This window comes from Diuraphis noxia, unplaced genomic scaffold, assembly GCF_037042655.1.
Source record: "Diuraphis noxia isolate RWA-SAM2 unplaced genomic scaffold, SU_Dnox_SAM2 contig0001, whole genome shotgun sequence".
NCBI lineage: Eukaryota > Metazoa > Arthropoda > Insecta > Hemiptera > Aphididae > Diuraphis > Diuraphis noxia.
In genome coordinates, this window is record NW_028301711.1 from 36,036,518 (window position 1) to 36,060,468 (window position 23,951).

Sequence of the window (23,951 nt, forward strand, 5' to 3'; positions counted from 1 at the left end):
TTAATTATTTATTTAATACAATGATTAAAGATACTGATTTAAGTATACAATGTATGCGTAGTGTGAATACGATACCTAAAATTGTTTGTGATAAGTATATTGACGGATTAATTTAAAAAAATAAAGTTAAAAATTTAAAACTAAAATAAAATCCATAAAGATCCTACTTTAATAAGTACAATTTAAACAAATTGCATTAATAAATCAAATTAAACATATAAAAATGAAAAGAATAAGGACAGTGTGTTCTAAATTAATGTCAAAGATCTAGAATGAGTTCAGGGCCGGTGTTATACAATTTTTATGGTGAAAGGGGAGATATCAAATGTTTATTGACTGAAATTTAATTTATACCGATTTATAATTTCTTAAAATAAACTACGTGAGCTGCGAAGTATAAAAGTTCGTGGTTTTTCGATATAATAGTAAAATACCATACAGCGGTATTTTCGCGGTAAAGTTCGAACGGTTTTATCGTCGTGGTTCTTACGTTATTGTCTAAAAAGCTGTCTTTAGCAGTCACTTACATGAGGTACAATCATCTCAAAGGTTAGGTAATAATACTATGTTAGTATGTTTACATAATATACAATATTATGCATAATATATAATATAGGTACTATTTTATACTAATACTATTTTTCTTTTATTAGTGGAATTGGAATATATTTCCAATATTTCTGAAGAAGTAATCTTATTAACAACATCTCATTCAATATTTAAACAACCTTACGTAAAACAAACCCCCCCCCCCTAATTGCGCCTATGACAGTAGTCAGTAATGCTAGACATTAACTAGCTATCAAGTTAAAAGTTAAGTTATTTTGAACTTATTAACTTAACTTACTAGTTTGCTGTTTTAATTTAACTCATTTGTATCTACTACGTCAGATACGTAGAATAAACACAAATTATTTTTTTATAATCCTAATTAAATTAATTCTGAAGTCATATTGTCCAGAAAAATATAATTTATAAAAGTTAATTCATAAAATATAGAAATATCATTTAAAAAAAATATATATATTTATTTAAAATTAATTTTGTAAATATTTTTATAGATTAAAACTAATATTTCGTATTAATTAGGTTCAAATTAATAATAATGTAGGAGTAATAGTATAATATTAGTTGCCTAAATATTAATTTATTATTATTTACAAATGTTATAATGTTAACTCATCCAAAAATTATAATTTTACGTATTTTTCATATTATTATCATCAAAGTATATTTTAGTATTTAGTTAATTTTGTCCGATCGCACGACATACGTCTTGCGTCTGTTAATTTTATAATAATTTTTATACAAATATCACGAGTCTTTAATAATACATCGAAAAATCTCAAAATTTTTCGTTTGTTGGGTTTAATTTCTAGTATCTAGTATCTTGATACTGCTTTTTGAGTATTTTGTCCAATCTTGTTCATAAACCCTAATGGTTTCAGTTAGCAAATTTGTATGAAACACCCATGACAATGTTATATCTATTTTTAATTTTAATTGATCAGTCATTACTTGTATAACAATTCAGAGTACGTAAATTGTATATAGTATATTATATTATAATGATTAATGGGTAATACACTAATATTGAATTGTGGGTAAGTAATGTAAATTATGATAATTGTTTTTGACTTTACTTTATCAATGTAAAATAATCCAAAAAGAAAATGTATTAATTTTGTACCTAGATGTATTGTGAATAGATATATTACAATAAAATGTTCTCTGGTAGGTTGGTAGGTATGTTCTTAAGAGGACGCCACACCCGCATGTGTTGCTCCGTCGTACAAGTGCGTAGCATAGCAAATTTTACGCTCAGAAAATCTCGTTTATCATGTTTATCTCCTTCAATTTAAAATTTTGAGTGAATTGACCTATTATAAAAATAAAAGGCAAGATTATTACAGAGGGCTTTTCATGTGCTTTTTATTATATTTTAATTTAAAACCGAGTTATGAGTATTTTTAGATATAAAAAATAATTTACAATTTTAAAATACTCATAACTCGTTTTAAAATTAAAATATAATAAAAAGCCCATTAGATCACCTCGGTAATAATCTTGCCTTTAATTTTTATAATCGGTCAATTCACTCTAAATTTTAAATTAACGGAAATAAACGTGATCTGCTGAGCGTAAAATTTGGTATGCTACGCACTTGTACGACGGAGACAACACATGCGGGTGTGGCGTCCTCTTAAGAAAGGTAGATATTCAAATATATCACAGAATATATTGATGTACCTATCTTTAACATATTAAAGTAAATAGGAACTCATAATAAAAATGAATTAAAAAAATTGTATGAAGGTTAATCAAAAGAAAATTTAACTCAACAAGTAGGTAGTACAAATTAATTAATAAATATTACCATCCTAAAAAATACTAACACAGTTTCATTAACTACCAGAAGTAAACATTAGGCAGAGGTAAAACTGATTCAATAAATGAGTTATATTCTGAATTCTGAAATAAAAATGGAACATTGGTACGGATGTCTAATAAAAACAATCAATTTAATATATAATATATTTGTTAGTTATGTTAAAAATACAATGATATCAAAATTTTAATAAAATTTATAAGAAAAATAGCTAATGAACAATCATTAAATAGTGATCAGGATTTAGGGATGTAACATATATTGTAAAAGTAGTACAAAAATATGCAAATGTCAAGCCTCTGTAGCATATTATGTAATTATAGTTTTTATTATAGTTAATTTATATTTGTGCAAACATGTAACAAAAATAATTAAATCGTTGTAATAACTTTAAATAGTAACAATAATTTTAATAGTTTAAAATATCTCTAATATAAAAAAATACCAATTCTTTTCATTTTTTTTCTATGTAAAATTATTATTACCCTAAATTTAAACCACAATCAGTGTCGTATTAAACTTGTCAAGTTAATTGGGATAATATTTACATTATCTGAACATTGGCCATTATCAGTAAACATATGTTCTATCTCGGTTGTATGCTATTATTGTTTGTATGTATACTTGGTCCTCGAAAGTAAGATATTTTCATTACACCTGGTAAGATTACCATGCCAGAACAAATCTTTACATACACAGATTTTTCATTAATACTATATGATCTCAACTCTCAATTTTTGCCAAAATTAATTTTAATTTATATGATTTTATTAAATATACATTTTAGCTGATATAAAAACACTATAATATAAAAACTGAACATTTTTATTTTACATTTATTTATTGTTTTATTGTTAAAACATTAATACTAAAAATAAAATAGTACAAAGGAAACAATAAAATATAACACATTAATAATTGGTTCATTAAATTAATTATTGATACAAAATAAAATCAATACTTAAAAAAGTATATTTATATGCTTATAATATTTTAAATACAAATGATTTATACCTCGGTTGAATAATCATAGATTATTTCTGAAGATGGTAACGGAATAGCTATGGGTACAGGTTTGATTTGGTGTGGTGCTTTAAGTGGATTATATGTATAATTTGATTGAATAGTCTCCTGATAATTATTTTCATTCGTTATTTGAGTGCTTTCATAAACAACATCAGGTAATGGTGCTTTCATTCGATTCTATTGAATATATAAGTATAAAAATAAATATGTATTTAGTGATAAAAATATACATGACTTACATTAAGGTGAATGACAGGTGTATTGAACATATTTATTTGATCCATTTCAATAGTTGTGTTAGTTGGTTGTGAATTTACTTTCATTTGATTCTATTACATAAAAATATCAAAATAAATATGCATTTAGTAATAAAAATATACAGGACTTACAATGACAGAAAGAATTGGTATGTTTGATACAAAATTTATTTTATCCGGTTTTATTATTTTATTTGTCTGTTGTGTAAGTAATTCATTTAACAGTGGATAGTGTGGTGGTATATTCACATTTGGTTTTAACCCTTTAAGTCGTTTGATAGCAACTGGAAGAACAGCACGTTCACGGGATTTCATGATTGGAACTTTTTTTGGGATAACCATCAGATTATTAGGGCTTTTCCAATCTACACGTTTCATTCTACTTGAATTTAATGTCGAAAGTTGTGCATCTTTTTCAACTACTAATACATCAACTCTTGGTTGATCAAACATGTTCAAATTAGGATTATAGTTCAACGGAGATATTTCTCTCGAAGATGAACTTGAAAATGTTGGAATATTTCTGTTTAAATCAGTGGACATTGAAGTAGATGAAATTAGCTTAATACCTTCATTATATTCTGTGAATATATTGTTTTCATTGTTAAACCTTGAATTCATCATATCCGGTGGATTGTTTACAGTTAAAGCAAAAGATGCTGCTGTAGTAGGTTCATAACACTCAATTTGTGTGTTGTGTTGAGTCAAACGTGACTGACCAACAAACGTATTGAGGCTTTCACTTGAATCTGTTAAATCTGGTGGACTGTCTGCAGTTAAATCGATGTATGCTGGAGTAGACTCCATAAACTGAGATTTTGTATTCATAGTATCTGTGTTATATTGAGTCTCAATGATTGCTTGACTACTTGACGAATAAGAACTTAACCCTAAAGTTGTTATAACTGGTTGATAGTTTACAGTACTATCAATGGAATCTGACATGAAAGGTTCATAATAATCAATCACATCGGACTCAGTTAATTCACATATTTCAATTTCTGGGTCATATTGTGTCAAAATAGGAGTATTTGGACATACATTTGTGGACACTGAAGAAGAATATTCATTAGACTCAATGCATTTAGATTTAGTCATCTGAATAGCTGTATTATGTTGAATAAAATTTGGACTTAATCTTGAAGCTGTCATATCTTGTGGGCTGTCTACACTTAAATCGATGTAGTTTGAAGAAGCAGGTTCATTAAATTCATTTATTAAAAATTTAGATAACTTAATACTTGAATCACTTTGAATTAAATTAGATTTTTGGCTATCTAACAATTTTGGGTTAATTGTTGAAGGTTTTGGAGTACTTAAAAGTGGAGTATAAGGCAAATTTGATTCAATCATTTTAGAATGAGTCATCTTAATAACGGAGTCAGATCGATTTAAATTTTTTTGTTTACTATAAAATGAATTTAAGTTTATTGTTGAAACTGTTGTATCTGGTGGGTCCAAATGATCAATACTTAGAACAGAAGAATGTTTAGTTTTTGATATTTTAGCTTTAACACTTGAAATACATGCGTCAGATTCGGTTAAATTTCTTTTATTACTTTTTAACGATTCTGAGCTTAACATTGAAACTGTTTCTTTGATCAAATCAACCATCACTGGTGTAAACACTATATTCATTTCAATTTCTTTAGGTTTAGTTGACTTAATATCTATTTTAGATTCAGTTGGACTTTTGTTTTCACTGTTTAAAGATTGTTGGTATAATTTTAAAGTTTTGAAGTTTTCTGGTGTGATATGGTTTGTAGAAACTAGAGAAAAAAGATAAAAAATTATTTTATTATTAGTTTTCATAAACTCTAAGCGAGTGTGTTATTTATATACAAGATATTTGATTTACCTGTTTTTTGTATTCCAGCTTCGTTTTCTTGCTCTCCGACTCCAATATTTTTACATAATGTTGTATCCTACACATAATGAAGACATTTTTAAGTATAAAATTAAATTTAAAAGAATAATTAGCTAATAAAATTTTATATAGATAATTTTATTGTTATTCAGTTTTTTTTGTTTTTTTTTTTGAGATTTCAAACTAACATTTAATATCTTGTTAATTAATACATAAATATAGAATTAATTGTTAAAGCTTAAATTTTAAAATTCTAATAGATTGCATTATATAATTGAGCGTATATTTAATTATGTTAACATTGTAGGCTAATAAAACATCAACGAGGGAAAAGTTGAGAAATGGAATTTTAGCCGGGTTCTTTGGATGAAGAGAGAAGAATAATTGAGGTGTCGAAAGTCGCAGTTATCCACACCACAGTTAGGTAGAGGACACAATATGAGGTACTGTTGAGACCCAATTTAAATTAGTGGTGTGGTTATTCATCTACTGGCGAGACTAAAGTGTAATCTGGTGTATTTAGTTATAATCTTTAGGGATTGAAACCATGGTTTAAAAGACATGTTTTTAATAAGGAATCTATAACCAAAGGAAGAATACTTATCGCTGCTTATCGGCGGTATGTTTTTTCGACCTTTTTATTTAATCTGATTGCGTATGTTATTTTTGTGCAATGTTGTCAAAATTTATCACCAAATTTTACTAGAAAATTGTAAAAGTAAAACAAATGGCTCAATTTCAATAAGACCATAAAAAATAATCAGATCTAAACTGATGATAACAGATTTTGAAGTATTACATTTAGATATAAAATCCTTGAGAAAAGTAATGTACAATAAAAGACGGAAAATTATTTTCTCAGAACGTATATTGAATTTTCAAAAACAATATTTTTGCCAAATTTGTCAACTCTGCAACACAATCGAGTGATTTTACGTGTTTTCATTGTTATACTGGAAACGTACGCAATCAAAAAGGTCTATCGTACGCAATATCCATAACCAGAAGCATATGACACAGGTAGGGTATCCCATTCCGGCTTCCATAGCTCTTGTATGGATGTTCAATGTATGGTGACTAAATAAGAACACCCCAGAAAACCCGAGTAAGACTGGTTGGCGGTGGAGCCAGCTAATGAGTCGTCCTTTATGCCAATGTGCCATGAAGTCTATTGGAAGGAGACGATTTTTTTTGAGGGATGTAACAGATTTTTAGAATTACGGGAGAGAACTTGGAAAGGAAGGAGTTGTTGACGATTACTAAGAAAATGGATTGAGAATCAGTGATAATGAGGAATAATACGGTGGGGGAGAGAAAACATATGAATGTCAGAGCTTCTAAAATAGCCCAGAATTCAATTGTGAAGGAACAAGGAAGAAACGAAAGCAGAAAGGTGGATAATGAATTGATGACTTTATCTGTAATTCTGGGAAAAAGTAAGTGAACGTTGCTCCTGATTGTGTCGTCGTCTGACTGATTTGTGAGTAAAAACCAAGGTATGCGAATTAAAAAATTGTCGGCAGTAAATTTTTAATCATGTATGGGGGCATTAAGCGTAAAATATTAGGGGTGTGGCCCAGGAAATTAAATCACGTCTGGAGAGATGGTTAGTGCATCAAAGTTTATGTCATATGAAGGTTGTTCGTAGACTTTGTTAACATGGGAAAACCCGTTGAAAATGTTTGTATCAAGGATGAAATTAACGGTGTGAACCTTCAAACGAGTTTCTATTTGTTGTAAATCGAGCTAATTATTCAATCACGTGAGAGTTTGATGAAGATGAGCATTTTAATATAAATTTACCAGTCAACGATATCTGATTGGTAGCGGTGGACAGGATGACTCGACATTCAGAACAGAGGTAAGAGTTGACTTTATCACATCGAGCGCTTGGTGTAATAAGGCGGCGGAGCAAAAAACCAACCCTATTCAATCTCTGCTCTAATGATAGAAAGAGAAAGCTCAAGCGGATGAAAAACTCTGGCCTCCAGTGTGCATTAAAATATAGATATTACTCGTATCATCATTAAAAATGTAAATAGAGTGTTGAAATTTACCTTTTGATTTTGATGTTGAATACTGATATGTCTTGTATTTCCATCACTTTCTGTACTTTCTAATAATGTTTTCATTTCAAATGCCAAACATTCATACTTCATCTTCCATTTTAGGCAACGTTTTTTCATTTTCTGAATATTTGATTTAGTTTTAGTATATTGATGCATTGTCTCATCATACACTTTGTAAAATAAAATACTTTTGAATACCTACAATATTATTTAATATTATTATTTAAATATGTTTTCAATATAATAAAACTGTATTACCTCAATTCCTGTTGAAGGATCACTCAATTTGTTTAAAATTGTGGGCCAATTTTCTTTACGATAAATCGATATCAAATTATCATCAACATCAATGTTTATATTATCATGATGGTCTGTACCATCATAACAGCTATCGTTGTCATTACTAATAATTATATCGTCCTCATTATCAATAGCCTTGTTCATACAATTTTTAATTTTAGGTGATAAAATTTTAGATGTATTTTTATTTGTAGATCCGTTAATTACAGATGTATTTTTTGTTTCAAGCGCGTTTTGATTTGTAGGTTTCAAATTGTTTTTTTTTAATTTAGAAGAAATAATTTTTCTGCGATCATTTGTGGTTAATGCACTTTTTGTTTTTTGTTTGTCAGTAGTATCAGTGTATTTTTTTTTGTGTGTATTTGTAGTTACAGAATTTTTTTTTTTTTTACTTGTCATAACGCATTTTTTTTTGTTTAAATTATTAATCAAAGAACTCTTTTTTTTGTTCGTATTATTAGTCAAGTTATTATTATTTTTTAGTTTACGTTTAGTTAATAAGTATTTTGTTTTGTTCATATTACTAGTAAAAATACTTTGTTGTTTACATTTATTTCTAGTCAATATATATTTTTTTTTAATTATATTTTTTTTAATATTACTAATCAATGATTTTTTTTCTTTGCAAGTATGAGTATTATCAGTTAACATATTAATTTCTTCATGTGTATTATTATCTTTGTATGTATTGCTAATCGAAGAATTTTTTTCCTTGGGAGTATTAATAGTTTTATCATTTATTATTTTGCTAGTGTTAGTGGGCAAATTATTATTTTCTTTATTTGTAAGCAAGGTACTTTCATTAATTTGGCCATCATTTTCCTTCTTCTTACTGACAATCAAGTTTTGTTCTTTTAGTGATATTTCTTCATGAGATTGGTCAATAGTTTTGGTCTTGTCATTGAATGGAGAACACCTTACAGTATTCTCCGTTATGTCATTTTCGGAATTATTAAACTCAATCTAAAAACAGTTAAAATAAATAATTATGGTTAATATCAATAAAATATACACATAAATACAGATAAATTACAAAACAATTCAGTGTTATATAATCATTTTTATAAAACATAAAAATAATAACCGTCTTTATTTAAACATCAGAATTGTTTATTATATCTAACAGTTTAAAGTGATAGTTATTAATATCATTGCTATATTATGTAAAATTAATAGGGACATAGTTAGTTATTTACACAGTAAAATTTCAATAAATATTATATAAAGTAATTACAAATTTAAAATTATGGCATAATGATTTATTACATATGTAATTTCACTTTTACTCACTTCAAACCTTATAAATCAATAAAAAAAATCTACTTAACCATCACAAGAGTATTAATTTATATATATAAAAAAAAAAACATTAGAAAATAATGTATATATAATATATTTATATTTATATATATATATTTATATTTATTATGTGTTTAAGTGATTAACAAGTACAACTTCCTTACAAACGTGTAAGAAATCTTATGTTTTTTTTTTAAAGTTTTGATATCGATAAAATAATATATTAATTTATTAGACTTTTATCCAAAAATAAAGCACTTTAATTATATTGTTAGACTTTGAGTGACTTTAATAATGAAATTACAGTAACTTTAATTATTTGAACAGATAATACGCAGCAATAGCATCTTTAACAGTAACAATAATAGAACAAGTTTTTATTTTGTTTACCATCTAAAAAAAAATGAATTTACTACAATATGCAATTTAAAAAGTAAATAATTAAATTTAAATTTAAATAACTTACTTGTTTTTGTTTTGTTGAATTTCTTGTAATTCGAATGTTTTGACTAATAAAATCAAAATGTTTAACAGTAAATTTTATTTTTTTTTTCCTTTTTTTTTTACATTCATCTGTGTATCTATGTTCATAATCAGGATCAAGTGGATCAATAAAAAAAATTTGATTCATTGAAGCACAAAATCTAGCTAGTTTATTATTTTTAATATCTTCAGGTAAATTTGCTTCGCCAGGATAACCATTCTTCTGTTTAAATCTGGTATTATTCTTAGGTATAAGTTTTTGATCAATGCGAATGTTAACATGACCATCCCTCGGTTTGAACGTAGTATTATTTCTAAAATAAAAAAATTTTAAATAAATAAAATTAGCCAAACATGCTTCAATCTTATAAATTTATTCCTATAATCTTTCATAAAAACAGTAATAATTTAAAATTCTATAAGAAAGTGATTTTTGTTTCTATACATGTCTTCTATTATTTATCTACCTAAATATTTTTAATTTTGAGAAGAGCAATAAATATATTAATCCTACATTAATGTTATTTTAATAGTAGAAAAAAAGATTCAATCTTCCCCTGCCATAACATTTTTGACAGGGAAGTGAATTTAGTTGGTGTATTAGTGGGTCAAAAGTAAGAAAGTTTCTAGTACTTATATATAGTATATACTACACTTTTATGCAGTAAGTGTCGAGTGTATTTCGTTACTGACCAAGTTGCTATACTGTATATGTATTTAAAATGCTTATCATTTATAGCTTTTTAGATTTTTTTGATTATATGATGAACTACATATTATGAGAAACCTTGAATTACATTTTTAATCTATAGCTAGTCATGAAATTTCTATAAATTTAAGCTAAAAAATAATTTTCAAGTTTTTGTGAATTTTGTTGATATTTTAAATGCTCTTAAAAATAAAAGCATGTCCTTTGATAATTGAAGTTGCAATATTAACGAATTATGGGGAACCTTATGTTATTTTTTGAGCATTGGACAAGGCAAAAATGTATTTATCGATATTTATAAAAAAAAACTAGAAAATGTGAAATTCCTATTAATTGCTTAATATTTTGAAAAAAATATGGAATGTATAGAAAATTTTAATTTAATATCGAATGAACATTTCAAGTATCTCATTTGTTTTTGAATTGCAATAAATTAAGTAAGATTTTGTCAAAAACTGATTTCGCGTAAATATTTCGGGTTTTCCACGATGTTTTGAAAAGTATTGCTAATTTTAATATTCCATAAGTACCAACTAACTAGATTCATTTTAATAGCTAGCAGAAAAGATATTGGATTTGAAAACCAATCCGTTAAAAACGTTTAAGTATTTTTATGATTCTTTAAGCCTGTGGTTCTCAACCAGTACTGTATATTTTTTAATATATATTATTATTATTTTGATGTTAGGAAGACGCAGTATTAGGTTATCGTGGATGAGGGTTAGGTTACTAGTAACCTAACCTAAGGTTGAGAACCACTGCTTTAAGCCAAAGCCATAAACTTCTCCTTTTATATAAGTAATTATAATAGCCATTAGCCGTAAGTCGATCAATTTTATACTTCTATAGAATATAGTAATCTATACATATAAAATCCAAATATTACAGACTCACTGATTATTAGCGTATTTAAGGGGTGACGAGAGGGGCTTGGGTCCCCCTCTTGGCCCATAATATGAGTAAGAATGACGTAAGACTTATAATCACGAATCATGAAAAATTCAGGTTTCTGATTTTGTTTTGATACTTAATATTTAATTATATTATACTTTATATTTATAAGTCAACCGTGAAAGCTGCTATAATGTAACGTCTTATCTTGTAGTACAAGACTTGTACTGATGTAAAAAAATATTGCCCCCTCCCAAAATAAAATCGTAGGTCCGCCACTGTCGCTGATCAATGTATCTCAAAAACTACTCAACGTACGAACTTAAAATTTGGAATAACGGTTCCTCTAATACATTCACCGGGCAATAAGAAAGGATTTTTAAAAAACTTTATTTTAAGGAGTTGAAATCAGCAAAACTAAATGTATACATGTTAATGGTATATTTATAAAACAAACAATTAAATAATTATGTTGGTTGACTGATTACGCATGGTACGCGTCGGAACACAGAAATGTCAATTATTATTTATAAATGTTAAAATGTTATTTTAAATATTATTTTCATATAATTATTGCCGTTTCGGTTTAATTTATGGAACTACTTACATTTTTATTGACCATCAGAAAGCTACAATAAGTTACTTTATCCAATGGATCTATATTGCAGGCTATACCTAACCTATAGTATTTTATCTTGATTAGTGGCCTTTTCTTTTATCGCAAACTTGAGACTTTTTATAGAAATAATATGTATATAATAATAATAATACATTTAAATATCATTTTGTTTATTATAGTGTTGCTATTGGTTTTACAATTCAGTATGGATGAATTAATTAAAAATTATCAATTCGTTATTAGATACCAATTTTATATATTGTTTCATCTTTACAAATTAATAAATGCGATAAAATATTATGATCACTATAGCTATGTCGGGTATCAAACGACGATTTAAACACAAATTTTGAATCATATTATATACATATTATCATATCGTATTTTTGACGTACAACGAAATGCAAAAGGATTAGCTAGTATAAAATATTAGTCTAAATCACAAAATGTATTAAATTACATACCTACAATTATATCTATTATATTTTCATAACATTTAACTATTTTGTCTGTAACCAATGGCAACCCTGTACATAAACAAAACAAAAAAAATAATCGATTTGTGAGAGTTATAATTAAATACATAGGTGAAGCGCGATTTACTCCAACTTAACCTAACCTATATGGGTAGAAAAACTTAACTAAAAACCCTCCCCTCCCCTATCAAGGAATCGATCGATAAACACTTTTTTGAAAACTATTCAATAGTTATTGAGTCCAAGAGAACAATGAAATAAAGAGTAATTTATTAATCAGTATAGATTTATTAATTTATTAATCATTATAGATATATAGAAGTTTGAATTTTGACAAAAATGTATATTCATCGATAATAACGATTTTAGTTTTTATGTTCTATTTCAAAACGTAATATTCGTAGAAACTAGAAATATTTCACGGTCACTAGATTATAATTTTCTTAACTCAATGAACTTTTTCCAAAATATTTAGATACATTTTAAGTTAAACCCAATTTATACTAGGTGTGAATTTCTAATAGGTAAGTCAGTATTGACTAAAAAGTTAATAGTATAATAAACGCAATGTTTTCTTGCGAAAAGTAATTCAATCTACAGTACTAATAATTGCAGTAAAATAGTAATACAAATATAAGATAAAATCTACTTAATAATAACTAATAATGGCTGAGAGACAGTATTTGGTCAGAATCTTTTTTCATATGCGATAAATTCAAATTTACTACTTCATAACTGCGCAGAGGTATATTCGACATTACTGTACAGCTGAGTGGAACCTAACTTAACCTAACAAGGCCGTCCTAAGGATTTTCGAGGATCAGTCGCCGCCCAGGAAACAAATACAAGTAGGTAAGATGTAACACCTTCTAGATTTTATATTTACCTATAATCAGTGGCGAAACGAACCTAAAATAATCCATAAGCAATTTAAAATTGACCCGCAACCGTACTATACCATCCTATAACAACAATTTATAATAAACACAAGTACTATAATTATTAGCATTAATATTACTATTTGCCTACTACATAATATTATTTAGTAGTTGTTTTACGTTTTCATATTGATACCTCCTTAAATACATTATTTAAAGGTAAAACTATAATTTACCAATGATTAAATATATTATATTTAATTAATTTTTTAAATGTAACATCTGTCTATTAGGTACTGATACGTAATAAGTAATAAATAATAACAATTCGATGAAAAAATTGATCCGGTATCGGCATCACCACAGCCAATGAGTTGTATTTACAATATTACTGGATATTTCGATATTTTTATGTGGTACCTACCATAATTGTTAAAGCCAATTTCACTAATTTTTTGTCATCATAGGACCTGAACCTTGGCCACTGCTCAACTCTCACCCTAAGGACGGCACTATTGGAAACACATGTTTTTAGAATCTGAGCCGGTTGAATATATTGATTTTGTGTTTTGTGTGTGTGGCTATCATTGCATTTTTGGGGTCAGTACAATTTTTGGTTTTCTACTTCAGAATCTTCTCTGATAAGGAATATGATTCTAGTTGAAACTTTGTTAGATCAAAAATATAAAATTCTTGGTAACTTTTCAAAGATATGAAAAAAACACAAAGAAACAATTAAGGAAAATAAGTAATTTTTACACAAAACCAGTTTTTGACAAAAAAATATTTAATTTATTAGGTGGAACTAAGAAAATAATAACAGTAGATATTTACAATTTTCACCAAATATTTAAATGTAAATTTTCCACACACCATAAATCTTTAATTAAAATGTTTCGAATATATTTTGTGTTATTTTTAGACATAAGAAAATTTTTATTTTTATTAGTTTTTTAAAAATTAAAAATGTCAATATTGTGAAATGTGTCAAAAATTTTTTTTTCTCTGTCAAAAACAAGAAAGTTTAATACTAAGTTCTTTATAAGTTGTTGTTAGAAGAAATTATTTTTAAAAAAATTGAGAGTATAAAAGGTAAGGATTTATTTCAAAACAATCACGAAAATTTTCAATTTTGAGAAATATGTGTTCTTATATAAAAAAAAGTTTATCCCAATATTAATTGGATTTTTAAAAAGCATTTAAAGTTTAAATTGTGTCAAAAATCATAAAATATCGAAAATTTACAAATTATTTTATACTTAAAATTTATAAAATATAAAATTTTTATAGCTAAGGATTGTAAATTTAAAATTAGGTTTCTCATAAGTAATTTGTATTGTAACCAAGTAGAAAATATATAAAATAATTATAAATATAATTTTTATATAAAAATATATACACTATTTTTTATATATAAAATTTTAAGTTAAAATTTGGAAGATATTATAAATCCCAACAAAGAATTACAATTTTAGTAATTTTGTTGTGATTTAATAGTTAGTGGGTATTAAAATTTTTAAAAAGTATTATTATATAACTAAATTGTACACCCACTATGTTATTTTCAAATAAATATAATTAATAATATTTTAGTGTAACCGATTGTCTTCACTCAGAATCAATTTATATTATAAATTTATTATAGTTTTATATTATTGAATTCAAACTTAACAACACTGTTATATCAAATCCTATGAACACCTACTATACGTCTATATAGCTAAAGTGTACAAACTTGCCAAGCTTTTTTCATTTGACGTCTGTCATATTTTTATAGTTACAACAGTATAGTATATACAAATTGGATGTTTTTATTATCGATAACCTAAATTATAGTTTTATAGATAGATAATAATTTTCAGTTGTTTATTCAAATATTGTAATTATTTCTTGATTTCATTTTTTTTAAAGGACTATTAGTTTGATTGCATAACATGAACAAACATATTTTGAATTAAAAATTTGACACTCAAATATGTATATAATGATGATTTAGTGTATGGTACTGGTAACTAGAGATTTTGCTAAATATTCTCTGTTACTATGACTTAAAGTAAAGTTCATTAAAATTTAATGATATTAATAGAATATGGCTACCACGTCGCATTTATCAAACATCCCATCTAATCTATTGGGTGATTAAGCCAAAATTCTACTACTCAAATTATACAATATATCTAGTATTTGTTTGTCATTAAATTGGTAATGTCAGTATTTACTCCAGATCAGCAATTTCAATGAGTACTATGGATTTATAGGTTTGATATTAGCGATGAAATATCTAATTCAGTGGCACTTAACTTTAATCAAAAATTTGGATTTAATTTCACAAAGATAACACATTTTTAAAATGCTTGTATTATTTTATTTAACAAAGAATTAGGTACTTCATACAATAAATCGTGCAATACATTTTAAAACTAATACTTTTATTTTTATACTTAGATTCATATAAGTAAAATAAGAGGTTCACTTAAAATGCACATACAAAGGTTATAAAGAATAGTGAAAATGGACAAATGCTCTTTAAATGAGGCTTCAGTACCATACTAGAAAATGATTTCTGATATGAAGTACTTACAGCCATATGCACAAATCAAGGAGTTTTAAAGATTTTTTGTTTTCTTAATCCTAGAATTAGCATGACAATTTAATCCTTTTAGCAAATACACTATAATAATAATATTATGGTAAAAATGTTTAATCCAAATTTATACTCATCTACACTAGTAGTACAAATTGTACAGACTGTATGTTTGTATTTCCAGTCATTGCACGAAAATACGATAATCAATAAAACATTGGATCAAAAATTATTAGACAAGGCTCAGCCATAGTCATACGTTTCACCTTTTATATGTATAATATAATAGCTGTTACCTGTGATTTCAATTCAATTATTCTTACAATCAGTCCCTAGTTTGTGATCCCAAATAATATCTGTGCAAAATTTGGCGCTAATCTGTCAAAAACTTAAGATTTGCACAATAGATATGTGTTAAAATATAACCCTACTACAAATATCTGTATTAGCCTATTATAATCTGTTGTTTCCGTTTTACTTTCTTAATAATTTTTTATCAAAATTTATCAAGGATTTATTAAATATATAAGCCTCAACCATGCAACTTGCCTCTTACATAATAGATGTTAGATACTCAATTTTATACCTCTATAGACTAGCTTTAATTAGGCTAAATAATAAAATATATTATAATTAGGGAATGGATTTGAATGCAAATGGCATTTTTTTTTTTTTTGAATGTCTGAACATTGCTTTCCAATCACAAAGTTCATTTCATACATCAAAGAATTAAAAATGAAACTTTTTTTTGAGTTTTTAAGATTTAATTACATTTTTTGATATTTTTAATGTACGGGTATTTTTATACAGGAATAGATAAAATTTGATTAAAATTTAGATTAACATTCATCCTAAAAAAATAAAAACTATTATTTATTATATTTTTACCAATTAGATAAACCTCGACTCCAGACGAAATTATTATTAACATGTGTACACACGTATATATACATATATACAAGTTACAAGTATAACATATTACATGCAATTAAGTAAAGATAAGATAAGCTATTTATCTAAATTGTAATTTTGTATTGCACTGTTGAGTTAACTTAATGAGTTTTTTACAAGTTTTAAGTTTAAAACTGTGTTTTTATTGAATTTAAAAGTTTTTTAGGGCATTTTTTTAGTGCATTTTTTGATATTTAATCATTTTTTAAAGCTATAAGGGCCGTTCTTACAATGTTCGGTTAAAGTTAACAGACACTTAACCGGCAAAATTCTGCTGGTAAAAATCCTACTAACCATTGGTTAACCGCTAATGGACAACTTAACCGGACATTGTAAGAACCGGCCTTAATCATATTATTTAAGAAATTTTTCTTATTTTAATGGGATTAAAGTCTATTCTCTAATTATAATACAGAAAATAAAATCTAATATCATAATTATTATTTTATTATCTGTAAGCAATGGAAACTTAATATGCTATTAAGTACAAAATATCTGAGGTCATAAATATCGATAATATCCAACAGATAAAATATCCAGGATAACTAATACATACAACAAAATAACCTAACCTATCCTAACACATTTTTACATATAGATATGTTTATGGGAATAATAATAAAAAAATTAAATTTAATTCTTAAAAATGCTACTAGATATTTGTTTTTACTTCAAAAGCACAGCACAGACCCAAAAACATGTCTGATTCTTCAATTTTTATTACAGAGGGAAAATATCTGGTAGCATGTTACTTTTATTACATTTAAACATAAGTATAACAAATGTACCGAAAAACAGTAATTACATTTTAAATAACCTGTTTAAAAAAAATATATATATATATATATTTATACCTAGTTAGGTACATTGTTCATTTTTGTTTCACATTTTAAAAACATTTAATAATACCTAATAATAATATGTTTCATACTAAGTTCCACAAAATAATAATTAGGTATATCTTTAGTTATCGATGTTACTCAATATTATAGTGGACATAATAAGTAAATTCAAATTAATTATAATAATATGTTTTGTTTCAAAACAATGCATTATGATAATATTTTACAGAAAAATTGTAAAATTAATAGACTAAAATTCAATACTTTATTAATTTTATTATTATATTATCAAATTATATAAAAATGAAAAATAAACCTATTTAAGAACTTCAGAGTTGACACCATCAAAAACATGTCTTACAGGAGAAACACTGTGCCCTGTAGAACAGAAAGTCAGTTTTCATTTTTTTTTTTTTTTTTTTTTTTTTTTTTTTTTTTAAAGAAGAGAACATTTTGCGGATTCATAGTTCGATTTTCAAAACTATAACTATAGAAGCTAAAATATACATTTGAATAATGCATACTATTTGTTATTTTCCAATTACTAAACCTAACCTAATTTTTAATCTGACTTGAAAAAAATTCATATCTTTCTCTAATCAAAAAAATTAACAAAATTTAACATAATTATGACAATAATGTTATAGTATTCCCTAAGAAATCATTCTTGTTGATATAATACATTATTATGAACTCCCCTCTTCTAAATTGGTATCAAGCAGTAGATTGGTGTAAATGGGTAGAAAATTAAGGAAACAACTAAAATATAAAATAAAATCTTCAAATTTTATAAAATGTTAAAAAATTGAGGAAACTGACACCAATACAAAATTATGTACTTAATTTAAAGAGGATATCAGCGCACTATTTGTTTTCTCTCTATAGCCCACACTCAACATAGACAAAACGCATTTACGCAGAATTGTTTTTTCTATGTTTTTAACTAATCTTAGAGTAAAATCAGACATTACAAAAAAGATAGAGAATAATATTTTTGAAGGAATGACATATTAATATCATATTTTATTGTTATTCAATTTTCAAAATATACAAAAAAAATGTTCTAAATTTAAATGATGTTAAAATTGTTTTGAGACAATATTTTGATAAATCTATGTCATTTTATCTAAAATATTATTCTCTATGTTTTTTGTAATGGGTGATAGTACTCAAAGATTAGTTAAAAAGAGATTTTGCATAAATGCATTAGTCCATGTTGAGCATGAACCAGAGAGAGAGAAAAGCTGACATCCACTTAATTAATAATCAATTTTTAATAGGTTATTTAAATTTATTTTTTATTTGAATATTTTTTCCTTTACATTGGTCGTTTTATCCCTAGATATTTTATCTATTGCTAGTTAGATTTTATTTATGACTACAACAAATTTAAAGGGTGGTACAAAAGTAGTACAGCAATTGGCGAGTGTGGGGTACAAAAAAAAAAAACAAGTCTATTTTCTCTTAATAGGTGCTTTAAATGCTATAGTCTTATTATTTAGAGCAATTTATTAAAAAAAATAAACAGTTAAATTGACAGTTGAATAATGTTCAATGTGAACTTTCCATGGTAGTCATCAAAAATTATCAAACCAGAGGCATACAACAGGAACTCAAACACAGATTTTCAAATTTAAAGCCCATAAAATTGTAGTTAATTGTTTTTATCGTTGGCAATTGGTCAACATCCATCATTATTTTTATTGATGTTGGCAATTAATCATAGGCGTGCGCAGGACATTTTTGCTGAGGGTACATAGTACAAACAGATTGAACATTTTAGTATGTTACCTAGCCACATAACAAGTCAGGCCAGGATTAATAAAATAAAATAAAAATTAATAATAATTTTAATAATTGTATTTCTCTTAAAAGTCAATGTTAATGTTAATGTTAGTTACCTATGTTAATATTAATTTTAGATTATAATTCAAGATGACGTGTCTATATAGCTACTATCTATTGATTATCACACTTCGATAACAGAAAACGATTGTCGATTTTAATCGTGTTTCGTACAATGTAGATTACAGTACATATAAGCACTGGTAGCACTCATCGTGTGACCGCAGGTTTGAAAAAAATTATAACTTAAAAAGTATTATTTATCTATCTATCTATTTTTAAGCTGAACTTGCTGGGGGTGCAGTTGCATACCCTGAACCCCCTCCCATGTGCACGCCTATGCAATTAATACAATATTTTTTTACATTGTTGTATAAATATGTATTTTAGTATTTAACCCGGTTGTTAATGTTAGAACTCAACAACATATGATAAATAAATAAATAATAGCATTAATAATTATATCTTTAATTTAACTAACTAATTAAATAAAAAACACAAGTAAGTGTAGCGCAGAATGAATTAATTAAAAATTATTTTTAATAAATTTGGTACAAACATATTAATATATTTGCCAAACTAATCATATATATATACATTTTAAGTATTTGTTTTATTTTATAGGTTCATATTTTCTGTAAAACATTTGTAACAGTAGATGATTATGTGATATTGATGGGTGGTCATTTTTTAGATGGCATATTATAGACAAATATGAATTAATACAGTGATCTTTAAGCTGAATAAAAAGGTACTATTGTATTTTACTAAAGTAGTAGTAAAGATATTTTGGAAATGCATTTATTAGGTACCTAGAACAAAATCACAGATACAATTTACTAGATGACAATTTTATTTTATTTTTATTTTAATTTTATCAGTGGCGCTGAGTACACACTTAAGGCGGTGCATTTGAACTACCTAAAATTATGGGTGGATGGGTCTTTGGTAATGGGAAAGTAAAAATATTGTACCAAGATTGTTAATTCTTTTACTATATATATACTACTATATTAGTAAGTATAAAGTATTAAAGTAGGTACTAGGTATTTAACTACTTAAGCATTAAGCAGTTACCAGTTACCACGTATTACCTATTCTCCTATTACCTAGGTATTGCATTGTTATAGTATTATTATTATTAATTATATAATTAAATAATAATAAATAAAATAAATATAAAAATCATCATTACTATAATGGGCAATGGCATAATATGTCCATAATCTATATTAGTACTAAGTAGCCTGTGTCACTCAGTCGCTGTCTAAATAATTTTTTATGAAAGTGTAACCTTTATATTGTATTACTATCATTATTTATTTAATAATTTTAGCATAATTCTTAGTATGTGCTTTTTCTAAACTTCTGATTGAGAACAACAATTAGTCACGACCGCTTAGAGCAATTAATGATTATTTCTTGTGAATTTGATATTGATATAGATCAACAGTCGGCAACTGGCGGACCGCGGTCCGAATCCGGACCATAGAACGCAGAAAGCCTCCGGATCGTTGACATGTCTTAACATTTTTTCTTCATATTATTATTATAAAAACATAGATTTGGCAAACATTTTTTTCACTGGACCTCATTTATTTATAATTATTTAATTTATTTAATCTTCCAGACTCCAACAGAAATTACTTGCCGACCCCTGATATAGATCATAATCAAGTTGTAGATGAGTTTGCCAGTACTAGATCTATATTATAAAAACATCTAACCTAATGTTTGGTATTTTGGTAAACTGAAATTATTATTATTTATTTTATATTTGATGAATAAAAATCTGTATGTGTTTTCATATTTATAATTTGTGTACTTATTAAGTTTTATACATATATAATAAATAATAAATTGGTAAGAAGTATAATAAAGTTTATATCCTATTAATGTATGCAAATAATTTACCATAAAAATGTTTGTAAATACTAAACAGTAAGTTTTATTGAATAAGATACATTTATTTAATTTCAAAAATACAGTTGTTTGACAGTTAGTGTTCCTAATTTACGAGCGAAGCGAGTGGTTTTGTGTAATTTATTTTTGTGCGTGGTCTTTGGGGAGAGTTGAACCATCTTTTTTTAACGAACTCGGTGCCACTGCTTGATATCATAAATTTCAAAATTGAATTTTTGTTTTTTCATTAATAGTAATTTGTATAGAACAAGTTTTTAAATATGTATACCACTATAATACTATAACTATTATCTTACATGTTTTATAAATTCTTGTATAGTAAATTTTCTTTTATCTTAAACGATTAAAAATAATCGTCGCTGAATCATAAATGATAAAGCAATAAAGCACATATAGCTATTATATCTTTACATAAATCAATTATAAAATACAATTTGCACTAAGCAATAGTGCATGGGTCAACAATACAGGAACATCACTAAAAAATAACGAAACTAACATAAAAATATAATTATGATAAGTTGAAATTGTAGCAATAAGGTAAGGTATTATTCCAAAAGTTTCTGACAATATTATTTGTTCAACTATTTTGTTCTCGGCTATAAACAATAATCATAAAGGTAATTATTATTATTATTATTATTAGTTTATTAATGCCAAACAGCAATATAACATGGATACAAAAGAGTACAAAATATAGGGTATAATCTAAAATACCTATAATATATAAATATAAAGTATTAAAGTATAATGGATAAGAAATAATACTTTTGAAGACGATACTCTAATAAATTGTAACCAAACTATGATTCCAATTAATAAAATTGCAAAATTTCATATGAGATGTAGGTATCTAATATTAAATACGATTGGTAATTTGATTAAAAATAAAAAATAAAATGTAATGTATTAAGTACTATTTGAAGTCACCAATAATTGATATTATTCACCTGATCTACATTTTAAAGCCAGTTATACAAAACTACATACTTGATTTGTTCAATAAAATATTGAATATATCTTATAGTGACATCCAACTCTACTATGCAAGTGGGTGTTGTGAATAAACTCATGTTGAAAATTATAATTTACCATTTTAATAAACTAAATAACTATGATACATGTGACTAGTTTTAGAGTACGAAGGTCCAATAATTTAAGACAACTCAACTGGAAGCAATAATTTATTTGAAACGATAAAACTTTTTTTATGGGAGAGAAAAATTTCACTGACTGTTCATCTATTTAGATACGAATTGGTCATTACGTAATAATTAAATCAATATTATAAAAAATAAAATCAATTATAATCGACCAAGTCCCAAAAGAAAAAAATAATAATAAAAAAACAGGATAGTTATAAATATTATATACTGTGTTATAATAAATATTTCTAATCAGGAAATGATAATATAACAAAGTAGTACAATAATGTTATCAAATTCTTAATTGATAACTTGATAACTAGTAAACCAAGATTGTAGGGAAATTAATGGTCTACAGGAACCCCCTATCGCACCACTATGGAGGTATAATAATTAATAAATTAAATATACATAATATTATAATATATTATTTATAATATCTTACTGGAACATGGGCGATGCTTGGTGTGTCTTTATTTTCGATCTTAACTCAGAAATTGCATTGTCGTCGGGTTCGTGAATGTGATCGTGGTCGGTGCCGATAAACTCTAGTTTTAGCATATCCATGTTCGTCTTAAGCACGGCCGGACACTTCATTGAGTACACACGGTTGCATTTCCATCGGAGGTGATACGAACACGGTTTGTGGAAATGGTATAAATACCCGTTATGCACGAGTCTCGGGTATTTATACGGTTTCAGTAACCTGGTTTCGATAACTTCCAAAACATCCCTTGACATGACAGGGGCAACAATGCAACAGAATGCAGCAGCACTACCCGTGCGGACGACGAGCAACGACTGAGCGACGAGCGTCAGAGCGGCGGCAACTGAGTCGAGGCAGTACAGACAACAACGGCGCGTCGCGCTCGTAGCTCAAATCAAGTCAGTAGTGGGCTGCTATAGTGCTATCCCGCAACTACTGTGCCAACTGTGGTCTGTCGGTCTGCGGTTTGCAGTTGACTACAATATTCTGACGGTGGTGTTGGTGGTGGTGGCGGTACTGACGGTGACAATGGTGGTGGTGGTGGTGGTAGCGTCCTTGGGAGCTGGGTCCTGGTTTGCCACCCAGACCCAATGTACGTGATAGCGTCAGTGTCTGTCGGCCGTTATCTCGTACGTGCGTTATCACCAGGATAGCTCGGCGACAGCAGTCATAATAAAATATAATAATGGGACATATTGATTAAAGATGTTAAAGGATTCTTTAATCCTTATTCCTTTATATTAATCATGATAGTAAATATTATTATTAATATTATCATCCAAGCAGTGGGTGCATGTAAAGTTGTTGTTGCTTCGACCCCACACCGTCGCGCGTCGGTGGCCCATCAACCCCGTGAATAGAAATCGATATTAAATTTCTACGGCTGAACCTACATTACGACTTACACAATA

General features: G+C 26.7%; 1 protein-coding gene across 2 annotated transcripts; it reads right to left on the reverse strand.

Annotated features, from left to right (window-relative positions):
- Nucleotides 1–3,198: 3,198 nt before the first annotated feature.
- Nucleotides 3,199–23,620, reverse strand: LOC107168441 (uncharacterized). Of its 2 annotated transcripts, none has more exons than XM_089216282.1 (8): nucleotides 22,999–23,620; nucleotides 9,674–10,004; nucleotides 7,867–8,871; nucleotides 7,597–7,806; nucleotides 5,531–5,597; nucleotides 3,805–5,441; nucleotides 3,655–3,744; nucleotides 3,199–3,592 (listed from the first exon to the last, which is right to left on the reverse strand). In XM_089216282.1, the coding sequence occupies exons 1-8, from the start codon at nucleotides 23,292–23,294 to the stop codon at nucleotides 3,398–3,400; spliced, it is 3,831 nt and encodes a 1,276-aa protein (XP_089072408.1). In that variant the 5' UTR covers nucleotides 23,295–23,620; the 3' UTR covers nucleotides 3,199–3,397. The 2 variants fall into 2 exon arrangements, with proteins under 2 accessions (XP_089072408.1, XP_089072409.1); XM_089216283.1 differs by lacking the exon at nucleotides 22,999–23,620 and adding an exon at nucleotides 22,399–22,654.
- Between the last annotated feature and the right edge of the window lie 331 nt (nucleotides 23,621–23,951).